This window comes from Dipodomys spectabilis, unplaced genomic scaffold (genome assembly GCF_019054845.1).
Source record: "Dipodomys spectabilis isolate Male_0828 unplaced genomic scaffold, ASM1905484v1 ptg000432l, whole genome shotgun sequence".
Classification (NCBI taxonomy): Eukaryota; Metazoa; Chordata; class Mammalia; order Rodentia; family Heteromyidae; genus Dipodomys; species Dipodomys spectabilis.
In genome coordinates, this window is record NW_024871109.1 from 1,053,935 (window position 1) to 1,074,612 (window position 20,678).

At 48.6% G+C, this 20,678-nt stretch overlaps 1 protein-coding gene across 1 annotated transcript in view; it reads right to left on the reverse strand.

Moving 5' to 3' along the window:
* Positions 1–3,490: 3,490 nt before the first annotated feature.
* Pard6g (par-6 family cell polarity regulator gamma) overlaps positions 3,491–20,678 on the reverse strand; it is a 73,674-nt gene continuing 56,486 nt past the window's right edge. The window contains exon 3 of the mRNA XM_042668330.1: positions 3,491–6,060. Coding sequence (XP_042524264.1) covers positions 5,219–6,060 — 842 coding nt within the window. The 3' untranslated portion in view covers positions 3,491–5,218. The remainder of the gene's footprint in view (positions 6,061–20,678) is intronic.

Here is a 20,678-nt window from a genome sequence, read left to right on the forward strand (position 1 = left end):
AAAATCTTTGTAGGAGCAGAAATACTTTGCAGTGTAAATATTCTCTATTGATACAGTGACAAGTCACTTCTCCATTCAAAGACATGACAGTAAATCTTTAGTGCCTTTAGAATAAAAGTTAAGAAAACACATCCAGAACTCTTACTTGAATGCTCATAAACTAGCAGAAAGGAGGGGTCATGACATTCAAGCATTTCATGCCTGCCACTGCTTGTAGACATGACCTGAAATGGAGATGAGATTTAGGTACAGAGTGAAGGGGTGTAAACCAAGAGCTCATCTTTGTGGTTGGAGTAGCTTGGGATAGTACGGTAGATAGAGTTGGATAAAAGGCTTTTTCCTCTGGCCTAGGTGTCCAAAGGAATGAGACACAGGGTATTGCTGAAGAATCTCCATTATATCACTATTGTATGGAAGCCAAACCTTCTTTAACCATACACTGTAAAACGAAGCACCAGAAGTAGTAATGTGGACCGCTGTCTGGTACCAGTGTCATCCTGCTGAGAGGAGCCTGTCCTACTTGTGCAGAGTCTGACAGCTTCTATGAAGTGCTACAGTGTTGCTGTATTTTTACAAATACAACACTTGCATGTGATGGCTGTAATGTGCATTTCGAGGCAGTTGTAACTGTTGGTGTACTCTGTTGTAAATTCAGAGCTTGTTGGACTTTATTTTACCTATTGTTTTCAGAGTGTCTATTTTGAATTAAAAATTATTACACCACTGCAAATAGAACAGCTTAATTCTTTTCACTTTACATTTCTGTGAGCCAGGGGTGGCGGCACGGATCTGTGCCCCATCGGTTTGGGAGGCTGAGGCAAGAGGATCGGTCGAACCCTGGAGTTTGAAGAGTGCCCAGGTAACACAGCGAGACATGTCTCATTAAAAACAAAAAAAAATTAGCAGCTAGGCACAGGTAGCTCATCCCTGTGATCCTAGCTACTTAGGAGTTTCAGATCTGAGGATTAAGGATTGAAGCCAGTCCAAGCAGGAAAGTCTGTGAGACTCAACACCAATTAAATTGCCAAAAAGCCACAAGTGGAGCTATAGCTGAAGTGGTAGAGTGCCAGCCTTGATGGGGAAGTACTAAGGAATAGCACCTAGGCCTTGAGTTCAAGCCTCAGCACCAGCTAAGAAAAATAATGACTGACAGAATCTAGATATGGATATAGATAATCACATTTATGTTATGAAGGCTTGTCACCGTGTAAAATAAAGCAGCGTAATGCAGATTGCTAACAATAGATGTGACTTGTGTTAATCTCCTGGCTTGTTTTCTCCCCTGTGGTAACAAAATAGCTAAAATTGGAACAATTTTATGGAAGATAAGTCTTTTTGGCTTTCTAGTAGTCTAAGATGCAGGGGCTATCTTCGGTGATAGCTTCTTGCTAGAAGAGTCCCAAGGCATCTTGTTGTCATACAGCCAGAGCCAGTATTTGTGTGATATCTTGTGATATCTTTTGCAGGGTCACCAGGATTCAAAGCCACCTTATGACCTTGCCTAATAATAGTCACTTTATCTTTAAACACCAGTTTTCATTCCTTTTTTTCACCAGTTCTTTTTAAAAATTAATGACTTTTAAAATTAGCTTACATTAATGATACAGAGGGGAATTCCAAGGTTATATTTTCACACATACCTACAATGAAACAATCTTACCCCCTTCACTTTTTTTTTACATGAGACTTTTCAGTATAGTTCAGGCTGTCCTGAGATTTACTATGTAGCACAGGCTGTTTCAGATTCAACTCTCAAGTGCTGAGATGATATAGATGCGTATGACTGGCTGGCTCAGTTTTCCCCTCAATTTCAGTGTGTGGCCTTTATACCGTAGGGCTGTAGCATGGCCAGAGGTTCCTGATGCTTTAATAATTGTAGCCCCTAAGGTACCAAGAAGACGAATTGGATGCCAGTTTCATGCTCTACAGTGGTTGTGTGCTACTAGTTTTGACATGGCCAGACTCATTTTTTAGGTGCCAGCAAGGGCAGGCTGCCATCTGGCCTGTCCTTTGTTGTGCACCTTAGACCTCAACCTCCTACCCCCAAGGTCCTGGGACAGATAGGTTTAGGCTGCGCCTGTATTTGTGCACTAGGGTGTTCCAGTTGTGCCCATCAAAAACTCACCATTAAGTGCCCCTAGTTGGGGCAAAGCCCTGAGTACCACTCTGAGGAAGGCACTCGATGCCATATGTTGATGTTAAATAGTTGCTCATTACTACATTTTTAGGAGTATAGATCAAAATTGATGAAAACTGAAGTTCCGAAAGCCTGTAAGTGGAGTTGTCAATACAAATAAACTTGAAAGTAACTGACGAACACTTAAGTCTTAAGGTCTTACTAGAAACATTTACCAGCTGCTAACTCTCTGTTAGGAAGTAAGCTGAGTAATGTCACCATGGTTGCTTATTCTGAACGCCATTGTCTTCAGCATGCCTGCCTTTTATTTCACATAGGAAATTGAGATATGAGAGGTTGAATAACTTGTTAAGCTAGAACGATCCTGAGGTGGGATTTGAACGCCCCGTTGGTACCATGTGTTATTGCTGTATATTTTTTTGGGGGTGGTAGTGATGTGTGTGTATGATGGTACTGGAGTTTGAACTCAGGGCCTCTCCCTCTTGTTTGGCTTTTTTCTTTCACAACTAGCATTCTACTACTTGAGCCACACCCCCATGTCTGGCTTTTTGCTGGTTAACTGGAGGCAAAAGTATCACACGGGCTTGTCTGACGAGGCTGGCTCTAGAATGATTCTCAGAATCCTGATTGGCTAGGATTATGTCTTTGTTTTTCTGGGTTCATCTTACTCACTGAGGAGCATTGTGCTGTGGGAAGCGCATGTCCTTACGTGCTGTCCTTGCTGTAAGCTTTAGACCAGCTCCATTATGTCTATTATCTAAACAGTGCATTGCTGCAGTGCATTGTTTCTGCTTAGTTTTGGATGCTTTCAAATGGTAATGGTTTTAGGTAGCCAGCAGAAATCCATTTTTAATAAAACCCATAGAACCATTAGATGAACATGTACTTTAGCTAGCCACTGAATTTTAAAAAAAAAATCTGGAAGTGGAGCTGTGGCTCAAGTGGTAGAGAGCTAGCCTTGAGCAAAAAAGCTCAGGGACAGCGCCCAGGCCCTGAGCTCATGTCCCAGGACTGGCACACCACACATAAAACAGAATGTTAGTGGAAACTTTGCAAACCAGATTGTATTTACAGAGGACTCTACAATAGAAAAAGATTTTCCAGGAGGACCTATCAATCTGAGCTTGGATCCAGTTTTTCAACTGTAAAATGGTAACAATGAACACCTCAACCAATGTGTGAGTATACATGATAAATATGGTACATATCTTGAAAAATAGGATTCAGTGTTTTCTGAGTTTTTTTTTTCTGCCATTGATATAAACACTCTACCCTTATTCAAAACACAACTGAAATATATCAGCATTGCATTTTGTTAACTCAAAGGCAAAAAAGTCTTTATTCTCTGACATATAAAACCAAAGAAACTTTAATATATATTGACATTTTTTAAATGAGAAAATGGCAGATCATTATAAATCTTGGTAGAAAAATACACTCAAGCAGCCACTCCAAGCAGCTCACAATTCCTACAATTAAAGCAACAGCATATAAAGCCTCTTTTTCTCCTTAAAAAAAGATTCACAGTTGCTGAACAACTTAAAACATGGTAAGAAATGTAACTTTTTGTCTTGGTAGCAAACCCAGTTTAATAAAACATATTCAACCAGCAATAATTTATATTGGAACATTTCTAATAGTAGGTGAATGTCAAGAGTTCAAATTATGTAATGCTTGTTTACTTAGTAAAAAACTTGCTTATAACTGTCCCAAGAACAAATGCTGTGCTTTTGAAGTGCTTCAAAGACCATGCATTTGGAGGTCTGGACCCATACTGAGACTTCATAGGGAGCATCTTGTTCCCATGAACAAGCAGTCAAGAATCCTTAGTACGCTAATGGAACTCAGACCCAGGCCCAGGAAACACTTTTCAGCAAAAGCTACTTCTGATCAATAAAAGGAAAATCATGTTCTTTTTACTTAATGAAGACAAATGATGAGATGTGCAGTTTATGGCTGACATGAGAGCAGGGCATTTCTGCTGCTGGCCAGCAGGTGGTGCTGGACCATAAGAGCAACAGGTAGGTCTACCTGCCAGAAAAACCTGGAAAATACTCTTACCTGTATTTACACCAAGGATTCTTTCAGCTAGTTTGTTCTCAAAGAATTAATGTGACATTTTCTTCCTGACATTGTATTCAGGAGGAAAACACACTGACAGCTAGTTGAGTCAAGAATAAACTTCAAAGGTCAAATAAAAATGACAATGAATCTAACGTCTGTCAAATCTATCAAGTTCCATGTGACTTTATAGTTCAAAGAACTCATGCCCACTGAGCACTATGCTAGGAATGGAAGTGAGCGTAGCATAGCAGTGACTTTTAAAAAGAACTAGATGTTCTAAAAGTAAGATAACAAAGCATACATCCACATGAGTGAACACAGAGGCTTCACAGTGTCCTCTCTCATTTTGGCTTAAAAAGTGCCCCAGAGCCAGCTGACCCAAGGACAACTGGACAGCTTCAGAGTAGACACTGGTTTTTAATCACGCTTCCAGCGAGCAGTGGCCCTGGCTTCCTTCACTGGAGATGGCTGCGTGAGGGTATAGTGGTAGGATGGCGCTGCAGCCGCAGGCGGGTGCTGGGCCACCGGCGATTCTCGATGGATGCCCAGTGGCTTTTCTGAGCATCGAGTCCTCCTGCTGTGGCCTCGCCTGTCCCGGCAAGGCCGCGTCTGCCCTCAGAAAGTCTGTCTTGTCCAAGCCGTGCTGAGGTCAGCAGAGCTCCAGCAGCATGGTATTTTCACACAAGTTTAAAAGCATTAATTTTTATAGTTTAAAAATACTTTCTGCCTTTCTGGGGCATGCACTTAGGCTTGTGCATGTTTGTGCATTTTAGATTCTTTGGAGAAATCCTATAAAAATACGGTATTTTCAGTTCCTGTCTAAAAGCTGAAATAAGGCTGTGGGAATGAGGGGGCAACGTACACAATTATTTAAAAATTGGTAACATTTGAAAGACTTCCCTTTGAAAACTTACTGCTGAAATCCCTGTGTATCTGAGTGTCGCCAGCTCCCCTCAACCACAGGTCTGAGGCAACCCGGTCTGGGACGTCCGCCCGTCCAAGGCCGGGGGCCGGCTCCTACAGCGTGACGGCCGGCCCGTGCTCCTCTACCCCTCCTTGTGGGAGGACCAGTGTGTGGCGAGGGTCTGGCTTCAGGGAGCTGAGCAGTTTGTGAATGCTGCCATTGCTCTCCCTCCCGGAGTTGTGCAGGCCCAGGTCCCGCTGCAGACTGTGGGCCAGCCCCGCGCCATTGGCCCGCACGAGGCCCTGAGCCTTGGGGACGTGTTGAGACTCCAGAGCCCCTTCGATGACAATGTCGGCTTCCTCATCACTTTCCATCTCCTCCAGGTGGAAGTTCTGCAGGACGTGGGCGGCCTGCAGGCTGTGGTGGCTGGCGGTGCTGTCCGTGGACTGGCCAGAGCTGCCCGACGTGCGGCTGCTGCGGACCACGTTGTTCCTCTGGTTGGCAGGCTTGACGGTGACGATGAGGTTGTGGCTGTTGGCAATCATCATGTCTGTGACCTGATCCAGCGTCTTCCCGGCCACCTCGATCCCGTTGACCTCCAGCACCTCGTCATTCACAGCGAGGAGCCCGGTGCTCTCCGCCAGGCCCCCGGGCACCATGCGGGAAATGAAGATGCCCGGGACCTTCTCCAGCCCCTGGGGCGTTACCCGCACACTGGTCCCGTCTCGGATGTAGAAGCCCAGTGGCTTCTCGCAGCCGTGTCTGTAGAGGCGCACCCGGCGGTGAGTCTCGGGGAGGATGTCCACGTCGATGATGGAGGACACCGGGCGGAAGTCATGTGGCATGCCGATGTCCAGGTGGGCGCGCCGGCGGAGACCCTCGTCCCGCAGAGTCACCAGCACTCTCTTCTTCCGCGACAGCGTGCCTGCCCCGAAGCTGTAGTGGTCTGCCTCCTCTGAAACGGTCCAGAACGAGAGTAAGGAGAAGAGGACCTCACACACAGGCAGCCAGAGAGGAGCTGGGGCAACCGGGTGCTGCAAGGTGGGAGAGCCGGCACCGCCGGCCCCCAGGCCGCCTCCCTGACACACAGACCCATTGCTGCACCAGTTCCAGCCCTGTCCGAGCAAAGCATGTGCCACGTACACTCAAGGCCAAGGCAAAGCGTGAGCACCTCCCTAAAATGAACTCTGTTTAGAGATCTTCAAACTGGCACACAATCAAAACTAAAGGACTTAGAGGGTAAGAGGTGGAAGAAAGACCCTGCAACAAGGAGAATTAGCGATATGAGGAAGGTTTAGGTACCTAGAGGGATAGCTAGTACCAAAGATGTGGGCTAACCTTCACCAGGCCCAAGACCTGGGAAGATGTCATGGAAGTTTGGGTTGGAACAGACCCAACTGGGTCCCTTAAACGGACTCTCCTTTGTTCTTCCTTCCTACTGTGAGACGGAGAAGGAGCTCTGTTTTAGGTTGATTCCCAGGAAGCCAGCCTGTCTGATTTCTCTGCACATACTGATGTAACTAGCCTCAACAGCTGCACGTAAGGTATTTCTTAGAGAATCAGCGAGGTCTGTTTGGGGTCAGTGACTGGCAGAGTGAGACATGGCAATCTTACCAGGAGAGGTGTGAACACTGCCCGAGTGTGGGGCTACTGCAAGACAAAACATGTTAGACAAACTAATGCCAGGGAGGTACTGAGGGGCTGGGCCTCACGTGAAGTTGAGAGCCAGCTCACAGGCACCCTTAAAATCATCTGTCCAAAACCTTGGCTGCAGAAGACAAAAGCAGGGTGGAATAAAGACAAATAAGACCATAGGAAGTTGGTGGGGGCAAGTATGGGTAAGAGAAAAGGAGGAAAGGGAAGGCAAGTTGGCAGTAACCACAGGAAAACTCTCAAACCTTTCATAGCTGAACACCAGTGACTCACACCTGTAATCCTAGCTATTCAGAAGGCTGAGATTTGAGGATCAAAGTTCAAAGTCAGTTTGGACAGACAAATCTGAGAGACTCTATTCCCAACTAACCAGCAAAAAGCAGAAACTGGAGGCATGGCTTAAGTAGTTCAGCACCAGCCATGAGCAAAAAAGCCAAGCAAGCACAAAAGGCCCCCGAGCACAAGCCCTAGTGCTGGTGTGTGTGTGCACGCTTCTAGAAGCATCTGAGCAGCAGTTTGCTGCTAGTGACTGAATCCCTTCTCCCAGGTGGTACTGAGAGGTGGCCAGCACACAGCCCACCAGGAATCTGCCACTGGTACTCTGCAGAAACTGGTATGTGATGTGAAGATTCCTGAACACCTCACAGTTATTTCCACAGCAGCTGCTGTGGAAGCCCAGACACCAGGAAGGTGAGACTCTAGACAAACTCAGGGCACTGCAGGGGTGAGCAGGGAGCAGAAAGCTGTGGAACTGCAAGTTTTAACCAAAGATCAAAGTTAATTCTCAGCTCCAGGGCTAGGTGCAACCTGGTTTTGCTCTAACAAATCGAAGTATGCAAGAATAAGTTGGTGTTCTGAATTTCTTACTAAGAACCTAATAAAGCCAGGTACCAGTGGCTCACACCTTTTCTCCTGGCTACTCAGAAGGTGGAGATCTGGGGATCACTGTTTGAAGTCAGCCCAGGCAGGACCATCCACAAGACTCTGATCTCCAATGAACCACCAAAAGGCTGGAAGCAGAGCCGTGGCTCAAATGATAGTGTGCTTGTCTTGAGCAAAAACGCTCAAGCCCTAGGACTGGCACACTCAGACACAGGAGCCTAATAAATGGGTACTTCTGTCTTTTAAAAAAGGTCTTGACTGCCTGGAGGCAGACTTTTGCCTACGAAGTGGGGCTGTAGGTATGCTGGAGACGTGCTCCTGGCTTTGGTCTCACAGCTTAGTTTTTCACTAACCCTCATCAAGTATAAAACAGGTGTTTGTTTTTTCCGGTCATCCCCCAACAAGCTGATATTAAACTGCACAGGGATGAGCAACGCTAGAACTCCTCAGACCGCATTTTCTCCCCTTGAATTAATGAACATCCATTTTCTTCCCACACTGTGACAGGTACTACCATTGCGTTATCTGTGCGGTCTGAGTATTCACAGGACAGGAGGAGGGCAGGTCTTGCTTTACTGCAACCATACAACGCTGTAGCAGTCAGTACTCTTCTCTCCCACGGGGTGCACCCTCTCCTGTTTTATGTGGGTATGCAGGTTTATGTTCTTGTAATAAATAGTAAATAGCTTGGAATCTGAGTTCAGAGAAGAGGTTTCTGGAGGGTAAATTCCCAGGTTGTTGAAGAGATGGGCTGACTTTGGGCTTTACTTGGCCCTTCTTTCCCAGCCCCCAAAGGGTGTGGTTTGTGGCTTCAGCCATCCGGCCGGCCTTCCTGATGAGAAGCCTGCCTGTCTGCAGACAGGGCTGGGGCCACAGGACTTGGAAGTTTAGACAGCAATCTGTTTATCTCTTCTTAAATATAAACCACCACACATGGACTTTATTAGCGAAAAGTTCTAAACTATCTTTAAAAAATTGTTTTAAAGAATGCCCCATTCCTAAGATTCCAAGTTTGGTTTCTGGAATATATTTCTTTTCTTTTTTTTGGGCTTTTTTTTTTTTTTTTTTGGTCTGGTCGTGGGGCCTGAACTCTGGGCCTGGGCGCTGTCCCTCAGCTCTTCAGCTCAAAGCTAGTGCTCTACCACTTGAGCCACAGCGCCACTTCCAGCTTTTTTTTTTCTGCTTATGTGGTGCTGAGGAATCGAACCCAGGGCCTCATGCATGCAAGGCAAGCGCTCTACCACTGAGCCACCTTCCCAGCCCTGGAATATATTTCTTATGAGAGCAAACTTGTCATGACTTCTTCATCAAGCAATATGTTAACTCTTAGTGTGTATGCTGGTACTAGGGTGTGAATTCAAGGTCTAAGCGCTGCCCTTTACATTTTATGCTTAAGGCTGGTGCTCTACCACTTGGGCCATAGCTCTACTTTTGGACTTTGCAGGCTAATTAGAAGAGTCTCATGGACTTTTCTTCCTGAGTTGGCTCCAAACTGCAATCCTCACATCTCAGCCTCCTGAGCAGTCACGATTACAGTTGTGAGCCACCAGCACATGGCTCAGACTAGAAATTTTATTTTTGTCCAGCACAGGGCTTGAACTCTGGGTTTGGGCACTGTCCTTGAGCTCTTTAGCTCAAGGCTAGTGCTCTACCACTTGAGCCACAGCGTTACTTCCGATTTTTTCTGTGTATATGATACTGAGGAACAGAACCCAGGGCTTCACGCATGCTAGGCAAGCAGTCTACCACGAAACCACCTTCCCAGCCCCATCAGACTAGAAATTGTTTTTTCTTTTTTGGTTGTGGGGCTTGAACTACTGGGGCACTGTCCCTGAGCTCTTCAGCTCAAGGCTAGCGCTCTACTACTTGAGCCACAGTGCCACTTCGGGTTTTCTGGTGTTATATTGGAGATAAGAGTCTCATGGACTGGGCTGGGAAGGTGGCTCAGTGGTAGAGTGCTTGCCTTGCATGCATGAGGCCCTGGGTTCAATTCTTCAGCACCACATAAGCAGAAAAAGCCGGAAGTGGCACTGTGACTCAAGTGGTAGAGTGCTAACCTTGAGCTGAAAAGCTGAGGGACAGCGCCCAGGCCCAGAGTTCAGGCCCCATGGCAGAGTCTCACAGACTTTCCTGCCTGGACTGGCTCTGAATGTGCATCCACTCTGGTTACTGCTGCATACCCTGTGTGCAGATGGAGACCGCAGAGTGACTGGCTTGCAGGGGTTGTTTGTGTGATGACCCCGCCACGGGTCCAGTCAGCCTTCAGAGCTCTTCTAGCTCCAGGTAGCACCTTCCATGGATTCAGCTCTTGCTGAGCATCATTCTGCATCCTGGTACCTAATCAACTTGACACACACTTACCTGACTATCTTGGCCTCTGGTGCCCTGGGGTCCTGACCTGGACCTTGTCTGCACAGGCTATTTCTTCAGCTCAGCACACAGGCTACAGGACTGCAGCCATGACCTGCTGTAGTTTCTTTCATGCCTGGCGGAGCTCAGTGACCACAAGGTCATGCATTTCTGGGATGTTTTCTAATGCTGCCTTGTTGTAGATGACGGCATCGCTCATGTCTCCGTCCCATAGAAAACACACACACCAAGGAGGCACTGCTTCTCGATCAGGAGTGGTGGTACTGGGTGCTGGCGGCTCACACCAGCAATTCCAGCTACTCAAGCGAACTGTGACTCAATGTCAGCCCAGGGAAGAAAGTCCACCAGACTCCTATGGCCAATTAAGCGTCAAAAAGCTGGAAGTGGAGGCATGGCTCGAGTGACAGAGTGCTAGTGTTAATGCATAGATAACACAATGGTAGAGCCCCATCTTTCAGGGACAATGCCTAGGTCCTGAGTTCAAGCGCTTGTACTGGCATGTGTGCGTGCATGCACGCATGTACACGCACAGGCGCGCACATGTGTACGTGCACACACGCACACGCGTGCGCGCGCACACACACACCACACACACACTAGGAGTGGTGGTCTTACCAGACAGTGGCAGCCCGGGCTCTGTATGCCCTCCACTTTAAGTCCTGGAGGCCTTCCTTCAGAATAGTGACTGTTAGTCGAACCCTTATGTACTCTCCAGTAAGAGCTGGGTCTGCCTGGAGGCTGTGCAGCCACTCAGCCATGGCTGTTCTGCATGCCTCCTGGAATTGCGCATGCCAACAAAAATAAGGAAGGGATTCTGGCATCCAAGGATCTGAGCCCCAGAGGAGCAGGTGAAAGAAGATGCCCAGAAGAAGGTGTGGCAAGTCCAAGCCCTCCCAGCAAGAAGCGTCAGTCTTCTGAAGAGGGAATTCTGGGGGCTGTGCTTCCTACAGTGGGCTAAAATAAGGTAAACTTACTGCTGCCCGCCCCTTCCTTCCTTCCTTCCTTCCTTTTCTCTCTTCCTTCCTACCTTCCTTTCTGCCTTCCTGCCTTCCCTCCCTCCCTCCCTCCCTTCCTACCTTCCTTTCTTCCTTCCCTCCCTCCCTTCCTTCCTTCCCTCCCTTCCTTCCTTCCCTCCCTTTCTTCCTTCCTACCTTCCTTTCTGCCTTCCTTTCTTCCTTCCCTCCCTCCCTTCCTTCCTTCTCTCCCCCTCTCTTCCTTCCTACCTTCCTTCCTTCACTCCTTCCTTCCCTCCCTCTCTTCCTTCCTACCTTCCTTCCTGCCTTCCTTCACTCCCTCCCTTCCTTCCTCCCTTCCTTTCTGCCTTCCTGCCTTCCCTCCTTCCTTCCCTCCCTCTCTCCCTCCCTTCTTTCCCTCGTTTTGTCCCCCATAACCTCTCATGAGTTCTAGCAGCACCCAGCCATTCATCCTCACTAAGCATCTCCTGGGTTCTACATCCATTCCCAGTAGTTCCATTTATAGTTTATAAGCCTTATATTCTGCCAACTGCCACAACTGCCTTCATTCTTATTCAAGAATTCCTATTCAGCTGGGTGCCAGTGGCTCACACCTGTAATCCTAGCTACGCAGGAGGCTGACATCTGAGGATTGCAGGTTTTTTTGTTTTTTTGTCAGTTGTAGGGCTTAAACTCTGGGCCTGGGCGCTGTCCCTTGGCTCTTTAGTTCAAGGCGAGCACTCTATCACTTGAGCACAGCACCACTTCCGGTTTTCTGGTGGTTTATTGGAGAGAAGGTTCCACAGATTTTCCTGCCCAGGCTGGCTTTGAACTATGATCCTCAGATCTCAGCCTCCTGAGTAGCTAGGATTACAGGCGTGGGCCACGGGTGCCCAGCCGGAGGATTGCAGTTTAAAGCTAGCCTGGCAGGAAAGTCCATGAGACTCTTATCTCCAGTTAATCACAGAAAAAGCCGGAAGTGGCACTGTGGCTCAAGTGGTAGAGTGCTAGCCTTGAGCAAAAGGAGCTCAGGGACAGAGCCCAGGCCCACAGTTCAAGCCCCAGAACTGGGGGAACAACAACAACAAAAATTCCTGTTCAAGAACACAGAAAGAGGAGGGGGGTGGTGGGAGATGGGAAGGGATGGGAAGGGGAAACCAAGGAGGAGGCAACAGCTTGGTAAGAAATGTACTCATCATCTTGCCCATGTAATTGTAACCCCTCTATACAGTATTTTCACAATTAAAAAAAAAAAAGATGATACAGGTGGAGTCTTGATTTAACCTGTGAGCCCAGATATGTTTTCAGGTGAAATGACAGTCAAAACAGAGCCAAAGCCATGGCCTCTCCATAGCACATTTGTGAGAAAGACAGCAGATCCCCTCCCAGTTTTACAATGAGTTCAGAAGTTCTTACCGCATGCACTACGCAACCAGGTGTGTCCGACACTTCACCTGCAAGGCGTCTGGAAGCAAGTGTGGGTTTGTCCTGGGGCAGAGGAAAAGTGTGAGAACCACGGACGTGAGGCTCTTGCCTGGTGTGCCCAGTGCTCTTGGCCACATCCTGGGCACACGCAGCCTTTGCATAAGCGGTGTGGGGGAGACACGTGCTCTTCCAGACCAGGCCTTCCCAAGTCTGGTTGGTTCAGGTAGCGCAGTGATTCCTCTGATTACATAACTGATGCGTGCTTACTGCAGTACTTACACACACTTAGCCTGGCTTCATGGCCATCACCCAACAGTCCACAACGGACACTGACCTGTAGTAGCATTTCTGCATGAGGCTCACATAGTGTGCCTGATACTTTTTTTCAATAATACTGTAGATTAAGAGTATTTGTTCAACAAATATTCCACCTTGAGGTACTTTTAATGGTTACACAAAATCCTAAATTTCTTTACTCCTTGTTTCTGGTCATTCAGCTTGACTTTACTTTTGACGGCACGGTGATGAGGAGGACCACACCTCAGGCTGTGTCCATTTCCCAGTATGTCCTGAAGCTGACTGCCCAGGTCTGACGGTGAGCCCGCTGAAAGGACTCGGGGTGTACTGTAAAATGATCTGTAGCAGCTGTCCTCCCAATAGAACCCAAAACGAAGTTAAACTCCCTCTGGAGTGCTCGGCCACCTTAGGTGTACTGTTGCCATAGCAACCAGCTCCCGCAGCAGCAGCTTTCCTTACTGATCCGCAGAAGGTCCACTGGTTTAATATGTGAACATGGAAAGGAAAGATGGAGGACACAGAAAGTAGAATGCTTTTCACTCTCGTCCTTACAACAACTGCTGCATGGAAGACTTAAGTTGCCTGGCAGGCAGGCCTATGCAAGTATGTTCGCCTTGCCCCAGCTTGTCCATGAGCAGCCAAGACCAGCCTCCTTCTCCACAATAACCCACAGGCAAACATACGGGAAGCATTCCAGAGGGAGTACTCCACGCATCCCCAACAAGCTGGAACAAGATTTTATTCCTAAAGATAACAGAGACAGACTTTTAAAAGCCTGCTATGAAAACTGAAAAATAAAATGCTCCATGTATGAAGATGGAATCCCTAATTTCTCAGGAGTCTTATCCTTCCTTCCGACTTTGTCTTGAAAATTTTAAGATTTGTGTCCTTTTCTCCTGTCCCCTAAATTCCCAGCCCCTAGTGCCCCAAGTGATAGGAACCCAAAAAAGTGCAGTGTGAAAGCCCCTGGCCCAGGCCGCCAGGAGGGCCGGAGTTGCTCTTACTCCCAGCTAAGCAGAGATGTTGAGTATCAGGAGATGCCATCCCTGTGATTTTTAGTACTGCATTTGGAATCATGAGGGCTGTCTTCACAGATGCTCTGCCCTCTCACTGGAAGAGCAAACAGTCAGAGGTGTATCACTCTGGCATAAGGCTTCTATCACCTTTGGTATGAGGGACAGGGCACATAGGGCATGCCCTGCACAAGTATCCCAGAGCTGCTGTCGCGTTGCCAGGGGTGCTCTAGCGTCAGAAAGTTTAGTAAGATTTAAAGGAGCAGCACAGGCTGGGCACCGGTGGCTCATGCCTATAATCCTGGCTACTCAGGAGGCTGAGATCTAAGGATCATGGTTCAAAGCCAGCCCAGGCAGGAAAGTCTGTCAGACTCATCTCCAAAAACTACTCATTAACAGCTAGACGTAGCACTGTGGCTCAAGTGGTAGAGCACTCACCTTGAGCACAAAGAGGCTTAGGGACAGCTCTCAGGCCCTGAGTTCAAGCCCCAGGACTGGCAACCCCTCCTCCCCCCACAAAACAAAGCAACAACAACAAAACAACAACCACCCAGCACAAAGCCAGCAGAGTAGGCTATGTCTGTACTGCTGTGAAGACCCCCTGGTAGCGTGCTCATAGCCCATGGAAGGGAAAGGCTGGGCTGGAGGTCAGCCCAGCACCAGTGCCTGCTCCCCCAAACCCATCTCCACAAGCTTGGGGCCTTCTTGGGAGCAGCCTCACCACTGTGCTGCTCTGCTGCCCGGGTCTGAGGCTGGCATACACTGCCCAGGCCCTGCCTGCAGGTGCTTGCTTTAGTCTTATCTCTTTCCTGGGAAGGGAGCTATGCCATACGCTCAGGGTATGACCTCGGAGGCCAGACACTGTCTGGCCTGTCACACGCTGTCTCCTGGCAGCCCGTGCTGGCCTGTGGGGTGGTTTGGGGCTGCTGGTGACCACTGAAAAGAAGAGTCCCACCGCTGGTCTGCTGGTGTGTCTCCTTCCTGGGACCGGTGCCCTCCAGTCACCATGACTGCCTGTGCTGGTGGCGAAGGTGACTGACGCATTCTGACAAGGGAGGAGGGGGCAGGGCCTGCCGGAACGGTAGACAGTAGGCGCTGGGCTCCACACACAGCTGTGGGGCGGCTCTGAGCCTGGGCCAGTTTCCCACGAGGCTCTCAAGAAGGTGCTGCCCTCCAGGCTGAGGTGTCCCAGGTCCCAGGGGGCCTTTCCCGGCAGCGTCAGGCACTGCAGGCAGCTCCTGGGGGCTCCTGTCGCTCCGACGTGACTCAGGGGATTTCTGTGGTGCTTGGCCTTGGTCACCTCCCCTTTCCCAAATGGTGTCCCCAGCCCCCTCCTGCCTCTGCTCCACAAGTTCTAAGGCGACATCGCGGGCTTTTTCGGGACATGATCCTGCAGTTGAGGTGGTGGTTAGCGGGGCTCTGACCCTGAGGTATCCCGGCCTGGGAAGAGCTTCTGACCATCTGGCTTGCACCTCTATTCCTAGCAGGTCTCTAGTTCAGTGTTGCACCCGGTAGCCACCAGCAGCTGCCCGAGGTCAAATCTGTTGAAAGCTGGTGAGAGCAGGCATGCGCCTGTGACTGTAAAATGAGTAACAACCCGTAGGTCTTCCTCATCAGTAATCTAACATTTGTGGCCCAATGAGCGGCAGATAGGGAATGCGTGCCTGCGTCTGAGGCTAAACCCCTGACAGGCAGCAGGGTAACTTCTAGAAGCACAGAGGCCACACTTGGGGAGCAGGGCACTTGGGGGTCGAGTCATTTGCTCATTCCTAGCTAAAAGAATCACACAAAAGGGGCTGGGAAGGTGGCTCAGTGATAGAGCGCTTGCCTTGCATGCCTGAGGCCCTGGGTTTGATTCCTCAGCACCACATAAGCAGAAAAAATAAAAAAGCCGGAAGTGGCGCTGTGGCTCAAGTGGTAGAGCACTAGCCTTGAGCTGAAGAGCTGAGGGACAGCGCCCAGGCCCAGAGTTCAGGCCCTCGACCGGACCCCGCCCCCCCAAAAAAAGAATCGCACAAAATACATAAATGGCACACAGCAAGGACAGCAACTCTGTCATGGCCGTGGGGAGAGAGGGGCAGGCCAGGGCACGGCACAACGGTTCATTCTGGGAGAAAAACTAACAAGGACATCAAGAACCCTCAATTTTGAAACGCGACCCCTAAAATAAATTCCTTTTTTTGGGGGGGGTCCAGTTGTGGGCCTGGGCGCTGTCCCTCAGCTCTTCAGCTCAAGGCCAGTGCTCTACCACTTGAGCCACAGCGCCACTTCTGGCTTTTTCTTTTTGCTTATGTGGTGCTGAGGAATCGAATCCAGGCCTCATGCATGCAAGGCAAGCGCTCTACCACTGAGCCACCTTCCCAGCCCCTAAAATAAATTCTTTCACATGAGATTTTAGGAGAAATCTATGCCCTGAGAAAGCCACATGGGTAAAAAAACACGCTTTCTTCTGACATTGCTGACAAAACAAACCCCAAATCAGTTTTCACCTAATAAGTATTTACTGTAACTTTTTAATTTTTTTTTCAATTCAACAAATCAGTTTTAAGTACAATATACTTTGGCTCTATAACCCTTTTTTTTTTGTCGGTGTGGGACTTGAACTCTGGGCCTTGGCGCTGTCCCTTCAGCTCAAGGCTAGCTCTCCATCACTTAAGCCACAGCGCCACTTCCGGTTTTCTGAGTGGTTTACTGGAGATAAGAGTCTTGCAGAGCCGGGCGCTGGTGGCTCACGCCTGTAATCCTAGCTACTCAGGAGGCTGAGATCTGAGGATCTCGGTTCAAAGCCAGCCCGGGCAGGAAAGACCGTGAGACTCCTATCTCCAATAAACCACCAGAAAACCGGAAGTGGCGCTGTAGCTCAAATGGTAGAGCACTCGCCTTGAGCTGAAGAGCTGAGGGACAGTGCCCAGGCCCAGAGTTCAAGCCCCACGACCGACAAAAAAAAAAAAAAGAGTCTGGCAGACTTTCCTGCCCAGGGTTTGAACTGTGATCCTCAGATCTCAGCCTCCCGAGTAGCTAGGATTACAGGTGTGAGCCACCAGCGTCTGGCTGGCTCTATTATAACTTTTAAGCAACACTTTGTTCTCATGAACAAAGGAGAAACCCTGGGCAAATGGTTTCCTTTCTGGACCTAACAGTCCAGCCTGTCCACTTGCCCTGAAACACCAGGCCCTGTGTTCCCAGCACAGAGCTGTGAGCAGGAGGGACAAGTCCAGGCCCTGACTCAAGAGGAGAGCAGGAAAGGGACTGTATGACAGTACAAATCTTCCTGGAACAGCTAGCTCTGGCTCTTGGTTGTTTCCTTCCATTAAATATACCAACCCAAGTCACTCAAAGGCAGGGAAGCAGCTTGCCAGAACATGTGAGAGCTGGGCACGATTCCCAGAATGATAAACAAACAAACAAACACATAAATAAAGCCAAGTCATCCCCATTCTTGGTAGAAAAAAGTTGAAGCACTAAAGTGATCATTTAAAAGCCACACTGTCCTTGTTCCCCTAGGTTAGTCTGTGGGCATGTTGGTGCATCTCTCCTGACAAACTGGAGTCATTTCTGGAAAGAAGCCAGGCAGTGTCCTCTCCCCACCATAGGCTTGCCTCTGAAAAACAACTCTTTCGGACATTTACCCTGTCCATAAGAATCTCTATAACCGAAAACAAGAAGAGTCAGAAGGGCGTCCATGGACCGTAGGCCTCATTGCTCCATGTATAAATTTTGGAAGAAAGCTTACCATTTTAGTCACAGTTAAAGTGCACAATTCAGTGGCGTTAGTATGCAGCTGACCCAGCCACAAACCCACAAGGAACCCTAATCCTGCAGGGCCCTCTCTCTCTGTCCCTGCCAGCTTCTCCTGCCTTCTGTGCATTTTCTGTTGTGGATGTTTCCCATAGAATCAGGTAACTTGTGGCCTTCTGTGTCTAACTTCTTTTGTGCCAGGCATGTTCCAAAGCTTCACAGGTCCATGTGTGTTGTGTAAGTTCCTCATTTCCTCCTATGGCTGAACACTGTTGTCTTGTACAGACACTTGTATATTCATTTGCCCACCGATTTGCGTTTGGTTGTTTCTTTCTGCCTATTGAGAAGACTGCTGCTGTAACATGCACAGGTTGTATGGCCGTTAGTAGCCACCTTTCTATTTGTGTGTGCGGTGCTGGGGATCGAGCCCAAGAATGTGCTCTTCCACTGAGCTGCACCCCAGTTCTAGTTTCATATTTTATTTTGTTAACTTATTTTTTGCAAGTCCTGGAGCTTGAACCTGGGCACTGTCCCTGAGCTTCTTTTGCTGGAGGCTACTGCTCTTACCTCTTGAGCCACAGCGCCACTTCTGGCCTTTTCTGTGTGTGTGGGACTGAGGAATCGAATCCAGGGCTTCATGCATGCCAGGCGAGCAGTCTCCCACTGAGCCACCGTCCCAGCTGCCAGACTTTGCCAGTGACTGTCATTTTATATTCCACTAGTGGTTTATGAGGCTCCAATTGTTTCTCCACACTCTTGACAATACTACTTTTTCTCTCTTTGACTAAAGTCTTCCTAGTAGTTGTAAAGTGGTTTTCCTTGTTTCCCACAGGGCCAGTTATGTCAAGCATCCGTTTTTCGCTTATTGGCCATTTCTGTATCTTCTTGAAACAAATGTCTTCAGATTTTTGGCCCATTTTCCACTGCATTTTTGTGTGTGTTTTTTACACTGATGAGTTTTCTTTACATACCTTTTATTTAATTTGTAAATAAGTTCCATTCTGTGGATGTTTTTACATTTTCTCAATATGTTCTTTTACACATAGGAGTTACAAATTTTGATGAAATACAACTTGTCTGTTTTTTGTTTGTTTGCTGCCTGCACACCTGGTGTTATATTAAAAAATTCACTACCTAATTAGAAGTCACCTCTCTGTACATTTCTAAGTAGCAAATACCAATAACTGTTGCTTTGGAGGAGTGGTCCCACCCTGAATACTAGGTAGTAATAGAAGTTGTTTGGACCTAGCATGATATAAAAAAGAACAAAAAGCCCTGGTACTGGTGGCTCACAGCTACTAAGGAGGGTGAGATCTGAGGATCACAGTTCAAAGCCAGCCCAAGCAGCAAAGTCTGTGAGATTCTTATCTCCAATAAACCATCAGAAAACCAGAAGAAGCATTGTGGCTCAAGTGGCAGAGTGCTAGCCTTGAGCTGAAGAGCTCAGGGACAGCGCCCAGGCCTAGAGTTCAAGCCCCACAACTGACAAAAAAACAAAACAAAACAAAACAAAACAAAAGGAATAAAGCAACTTAAGAGGTTAATGCACTATCACATTCAACCACCTGTACTTCTAACTTCACACTGATAGGAGGCATGAGTGATGGATAGTAGGAATCTTATTGCTATGGGCAGTGGAAAGGTCTCTCGGGCAGGAGAAGATACAGCATTCCTCGGGTGGGGTGGGTTGTGACTGGTACCAAACCAATCTGCTAGAAGGCCACGGCCATCGGGAAAGGCTGCTTACCACAGGGACACTCACTTGGATAAGAAGGAGGAAGGCAGAAATAGATGGCTGATTTTGTTGTTGTTGCTAAAGTTCTTCAAACAACTGCTCTTTCCTGAAAGTGTCTAAGTAAAAAACACTGACAAAACTTCCTCTACCAAAAGAAAACCAAGACAGCCATACACATAGAAGCCACGGTGCTATCAGGATCCCAAGTTCTCCACGGAGCTGAAACTCCCAGGTCATGCCAGGCGGCATCCTGCCAGTCCAACGTCCTGTGTGCTGAGCAGAGTCCATCAATCTTGGGGAGCTGGTTGCCATTTCAGAGCCCAGCTCCACATCTGCAATGCACAGTCACACCACCCACAGGGCCTCCACCCCTCTGGGTGCCTGTATCTCTTGTGCTTCAGCAGGCTTACAGCCATATGTCCTGAAGGGAACCGCAGAGACCTAGTGAGAGCTGACTGTCCATTTCCTCCTTAGTCCTCACACTTCCGGCTTTTTCTGTGTATGTGGTACTGAGGAATGGAACCCGGGGCTTCATGCTTGCGAGGCAAGCATGCTACCACTGAGCCGCCTTCCCAGCCCCACACCTTTCCAAGCACGCTACCACTGAGCCGCCTTCCCAGCCCCAGACCTTTTACAGGGGGAAGCTGCGAGGTGATGGAGGAACACAGGGCCTCGGCTCGTCTGCATGGTGATACAAAACAGAAACCAGACAGGATTAGGTAAACGAGACTCAAAACCTCACCCTTTCCTGATAGTCTACAACGAGAGCACACCATACGGCACGGTAACACTCCACAAACCATGTGTTCCTCACAACAACACTCACCCTATAAACACCTCCCTCACCGGGGACGGTCAGTCCTGAGGCCATGGGAACTCACAGCCTGGCTGGCCAGAATGACACCAGGGCTCTGGCCTGCAAACTTGCTGCCTCTTGGCCCAACTCCTCCAGGGCCTGCTGTCTGCAGCCGTACCACATGACCGTATGAAGGGTGCCCATGGTCACTGCTGCAGCCGGCATGCCCCTTCCCCACGCTCCACTGCCCTCCGCAGTGCCTGCTGCTTCTGCTTGCAGTAGGGTCCAACGCCATCTCAGGAAAGGCAGAAACCCTCCAGAGTTCTCAGAAGGACGCAGGAGGTGTGAACCTGAAGAATCTGGGGCTGCTGCTGAGCCCTGGAGCACAGGGAGACACGCCTAGATGTCCAGCCTGACCTTTTAGCTGTCTTTGGATACCCCTGGCCACAGCACTTCCTAAGACACAGTCAGCCCCTGGCCAACCTAGCACCTCCTGGAAGCTGAAGATGCCCTGTTAGTACAGCACTTAAACACCAAAGAGCACTTCACCCGCAGCACACAGAACGGAGTCACAGAAGTAGGCTGGAGAGACAGGCAAGAGAGCCAATGAGAGGCAGGTACTGGATGGACATGAATTTAACACAGGGAAGTAAGTGCTTTGGGCGAAACTGGGGCCTCCTTGAATGTCCAACTCCTTTATCTGCCCACTTC